Here is a 5,000-nt window from a genome sequence, read left to right on the forward strand (position 1 = left end):
TATGGCCCAGGTGTGAGTGGGTGCGGTCAGGTATGGCCCAGGTGTGAGGGGGCGTGGTCAGGTATGGCCCAGGTGTGAGGGGGTGTGGCCAGGTGTGAGTGGGTGTGGCCAGGTATGGCCCAGGTGTGAGGTGTTGTGGTTGTCTAGAGCCCAGGTGTGAAGGTCGATTCAATGGGCCAGGTGTTTAACTCACAGCCTGTAGTTGGAGACCAAGGTCGATCTTCTCCTGAACCAGAACCACCTGCTTCTCCCCTGCCTCGCGACGCTTCACCTCCGACCTAAACACAACATACGACATAACAACAACAACAACAGCGACGTTGTTGTTATTTTTCTTGCTATTTAAAACAGATGTTATGTTCATGTTGTGTCTCAACTTTTTGAGATTGATTGTTTGACAGATGTGCTCGCCCCAACTCCACTCAGAGACAACAGGCACCGGTTAATTGATGGACTCACAGACCTATCAAAGGTCTCCTTCAGCGTGTTGAACTCCTTCCGGACAGCCACCAGCTCCTTCTCCACCTGGGCGCTCTTCAGCAGGGGGCGGAGCTTGTAGAAGAGCATCATCCAGGGCCAGGTGCGGACGGTGTAGAAGGCTCGCAGGGTGAACTGGATCACCGACACCGCCTCCCTGATAGGGGGGAGGGGGGAGACCATGCATCAGAACAGCTTCTCATTGGTCTCTAGTGGACCACACCTGTACTATAGTACACCTGTACAGTTCACCTGTACAACTGTAGCAATACACCTGTACACCTGTAGGAATATACCTGTACAGTTCACCTGTACACCTTTAGTCATACACCTTTACGGTTCACCTATACACCTGCAGTAATACACCTGTACAGTTCACCTGTACACCTGTAGTAAAACACCTGTACAGTTCACCTGTACACCTGTAGTAATACATCTGTACAGTTCCCCTGTACACCTGCACACAACAGAGGGGAGGGGAGAAGAGACGATGAGAGGGGAGGTCAGGAGAGAGGAAGCGAGGGAAGAGGAAGAGATGAGAGGAGATATAGAAGAGATGATAGATAAGGAAAGGAGGCAGGAGAGGTGAGGAAATGAGGGCTGGAAGGATGAGGAGAGGGGGGGCTACCATTCTGTTGCCATCCTCTTGAGCTCCACCATCATGAGTTTGCGCCTGCAGATGGCTTGGACGGTGGTGAGGAGCTTGGACAGCCGGCGGTCCCTCATGTCCTCCAAGACACCCAGGAGACCTGCCTTGAAGAACACCTGCAGGAGGAGGAGAGGAGGATGGGAGGAGGAGAGGAGGATGGGGGAGGAGGAGAGGAGGATGGGGGAGGAGGAGAGGAGGATGGGAGGAGGAGAGGAGGACGGGCAGGAGGAGAGGAGGATGGGGGAGGAGGAGAGGAGGATGGGAGAAGGAGAGGAGGACGGGCAGGAGGAGAGGAGGATGGGGAGGAGGAGAGGAGGATGGGAGGAGGAGAGGAGGATGGGAGGAGGAGAGGAGGAGAGGAGGATGGGGAGGAGGAAACAGGATAGGAGGGAGCAGTGAGACGAGCAGTCTGCTGATAGTTATACTACTAGACGTAGTACTTTATCAGTATAAGAGTATGCAGTACCTTGGACAGCAGTACTAGTAGTATATCAGTACGACAGTATGCAGTACCTTGGACAGCAGTACTAGTAGTATATCAGTATGAGAGTATGCAGTACCTTGGACAGCAGTACTAGTAGTATATCAGTATGACAGTATGCAGTACCTTGGACACCCCAAACTTGTACTGGCTGTGGTCGATGTCCAGGGACCCCAGCAGCTTCTCCACAGCCTTCCTGCTGTCCACAAACGAGTCCTCTGGGATGACCGACGGGCTCAGGATACGGTACCTAGAGAACCAGGTAACATATACCATGTAGCATACCACTACTACATATCTGGTAGCATGTATCATACCACTACTACATACCTGGTAGCATGTAGCATACCGCTACCACATCCCAAATGAAGACCTCTATTGGTTCATTAAGACTTCTGTTTGTTCATTAAGACTTATATTGGTTCATAAAGACTTCTACTGGTTCATTAAGACTTCTACTGGTACATTAAGACTTGTACTGGTTCATTAAGACTTAAATTGGTTCATTAAGACGTCTGCTGGTTTACTAAGACTTCTATTGATACATTAAGACTTCTACTCGGTTCATTAAGTCTTCTACTCGTTCATTAAGACTCCTGCTCTGAAGAATCAATGGGTCCTGGGGGACTGACCTCTCTTTGAACTCTGAGTATAGGAAGTGGTCGGGACTGACCTCTCTTTGAACTCAGCGTACAGGAAGTGGTCGGGACTGACCTCTCTTTGAACTCGGCGTACAGGATGCGGTTGGGGAAGCCCTTCCTGCAGATGCGGATCCCCTCCAGCACCCCGTTACAGCGCAGCTGGTGCAGCACCAGGAAGGGCTGCATCACCCCTGCACAATGCCCAGGGAGACCCCGCCCCCCAAAGTGGGTTAGAGTACAATACAGTAGATTACATTTTGTTACAGTAGTTTACATTTTGTTACAGTAGGTTACAGTATGTTATAGTATGTTACAGTAGGTTACATTATGTTATAGTATGTTATAGTATGTTACAGTAGGTTACAGTGGGTTACAGTATGTAATAGTATGTTACTGTAGGTTATATTATGTTACAGTATGTTACAGTATGTTTCAGTTTTTTACAATATGTTACAGTTTATTACATTATTTTACATTATGTTAAGCTATGCTCTGGAGGTTACAGTATGTTACAACCTAAAGTAGGTTACAGTGTGTTACAGTGTGTTACAGTAGGTTACATTAGGTAACAGTAGGTTACAGTATGTTATCGCCTACTGTAGGTTCCTGTAGGTAACCGTAGGTTACAGTAGGTTACAGTATGTTACAGTAGGTTACAACATACAGTAGGTACCCGTAGGTTACAGTAGGTTACAGTATGTTACAGTAGGTTACAACATACAGTAGGTACCCGTAGGTTACAGTAGGTTACATTAGGTAACATTAGTTTACAGTATGTTACCGCCTACTGTAGGTTCCAGTAGGTAACCGTAGGTTACAGTAGGTTACAGTATGTTACAATAGGTTACAGTATGTTACAGTAGGTTACAGCATACAGTAGGTACCCGTAGGTTACAGTAGGTTACATTAGGTAACAGTAGTTTACAGTATGTTACCGCCTACTGTAGGTTCCAGTAGGTAACCGTAGGTTACAGTAGGTTACAGTATGTTACAGTAGGTTACACTATGTTACAGTAGGTTACAGCATACAGTAGGTACCCGTAGGTTACAGTAGGTTACATTAGGTAACAGTAGTTTACAGTATGTTACCGCCTACTGTAGGTTCCAGTAGGTAACCGTAGGTTACAGTAGGTTACAGTATGTTACAGTAGGTTACACTATGTTACAGTAGGTTACAGCATACAGTAGGTAACGTAGGTAACAGTAGGTTACAGTATGTTACCGCCTACTGTAGGTTCCAGTAGGTTACAGTAGGTAACAGCCGATTGTGTCGCCGGGTACCTGGGCTCTTGGTCTCGTTGGGGATGATGCAGCGGACGAAGTGAGGCTGGGTGCTGCGCAGGTTGGCCATTAGCTTCTTCAGGTTCTCCTGCACACACACACACACAAAGGAGATCAAATACATGTGTGTTTGTATGTGTGTGTGCGTGTGTGTTTCTGTGTGTGTGTGTTTGTGTGTGTGTGTGTGTGTGTGTGTGTATGTGTGTGTTAGTGTGTGTGTGTCTGTGTGTGTGTGTGTGTGTGGGTGTGGGGGGTCAAACCTTGTGCATCTGGGAGACGGTCTGGAAGGACGCTCCCTTCCTCCTCTTCTGTTTGGCGTCCCCAGCTAGGGTTAGGGTTAGCACACAAACACACACACACACACACACACACACACACACACACACACACACACACACACACACACACACACACACACAGACAGACACATACGCACTCAAGCATTCAAGGCCGACACACACACACAAACACACACATGTATTGTATGTACAATAGGACGGGTCCCACCATGTATCAGTACTATAGTACTGGTACTAGTGTGTACTCAGTACTATAGTACTTGCACTAGTGTGTAGTCAGTACTATAGTACTGGTACTAGTGTGTAGTCAGTACTATAGTACTGTTAATACAGTGTGTAGTCAGTACTATAGTACTGGTACTAGTGTGTAGTCAGTACTATAGTACTGGTAGTCAGTACTATAGTACTGGTACTAGTGTGTAGTCAGTAGTACTCACTGGTCTCACAGCTGACGTAGTTCTCAAACAGAGCAGCCATCAGTTTGTTGGAGGACTTCTGGAACAGGGTGACCACCGTCTCGTTCAGGGGGTCCCGGTTCTTCACCAGCCACCCAGCGATGCTGTAGGGTACCTGGAACACACCACCCTATCACTACTAACACCACCCTATCACTACTAACACCACCCTATCACTGCTAACACCACCCTATCACTGCTAACACCACCCTATCACTGCTAACACCACCCTATCACTACTAACACCACCCCTATCACTACTAACACCACCCTATCACTACTAACACCACCCTATCACTACTAACACCACCGCTTTCACTACTAACACCACCCTATCACTACTAACACCACCCTTTCACTACTAACACAACCCCTATCACTACTAACACCACCCTATCACTACTAACACCACCCTATCACTACTAACACCACCCCTATCACTACTAACACCACCCTATCACTACTAACACCATCCCTATCACTACTAACACCACCCCTATCAATACTAACACCACCCTATAACTACTAACACCACCCCTATCACTACTAACACCACCCATATCACTACTAACACCACCCCTATCACTACTAACACCACCCTATCACTACTAACACCACCCTATCACTACTAACACCACCCTATCACTACTAACACCACCCCTATCAATACTAACACCACCCTATCACTACTAACACCACCCCTATCACTACTAACAC

The 5,000-nt window shown here is 47.4% G+C and overlaps 1 protein-coding gene across 1 annotated transcript in view; it reads right to left on the reverse strand.

Moving 5' to 3' along the window:
* The window catches only part of LOC307079669 (myosin-7-like), a gene marked incomplete at its 5' end in the record, with an annotated part of 35,440 nt that overhangs the window by 21,856 nt on the left and 8,584 nt on the right, over positions 1–5,000 (reverse strand). Inside the window, 8 exons of the mRNA XM_079742132.1 lie at positions 194–278; positions 464–634; positions 1,106–1,242; positions 1,734–1,857; positions 2,322–2,439; positions 3,530–3,617; positions 3,790–3,854; positions 4,266–4,398. Of these exons, the coding sequence (XP_079598258.1) occupies positions 194–278; positions 464–634; positions 1,106–1,242; positions 1,734–1,857; positions 2,322–2,439; positions 3,530–3,617; positions 3,790–3,854; positions 4,266–4,398 (921 nt within the window). The remainder of the gene's footprint in view (positions 1–193; positions 279–463; positions 635–1,105; positions 1,243–1,733; positions 1,858–2,321; positions 2,440–3,529; positions 3,618–3,789; positions 3,855–4,265; positions 4,399–5,000) is intronic.

The sequence above is a fragment of the Pollachius pollachius genome (genome assembly GCF_949987615.1).
Source record: "Pollachius pollachius genome assembly, chromosome: 8".
In the NCBI taxonomy this organism is placed as follows: domain Eukaryota; kingdom Metazoa; phylum Chordata; class Actinopteri; order Gadiformes; family Gadidae; genus Pollachius; species Pollachius pollachius.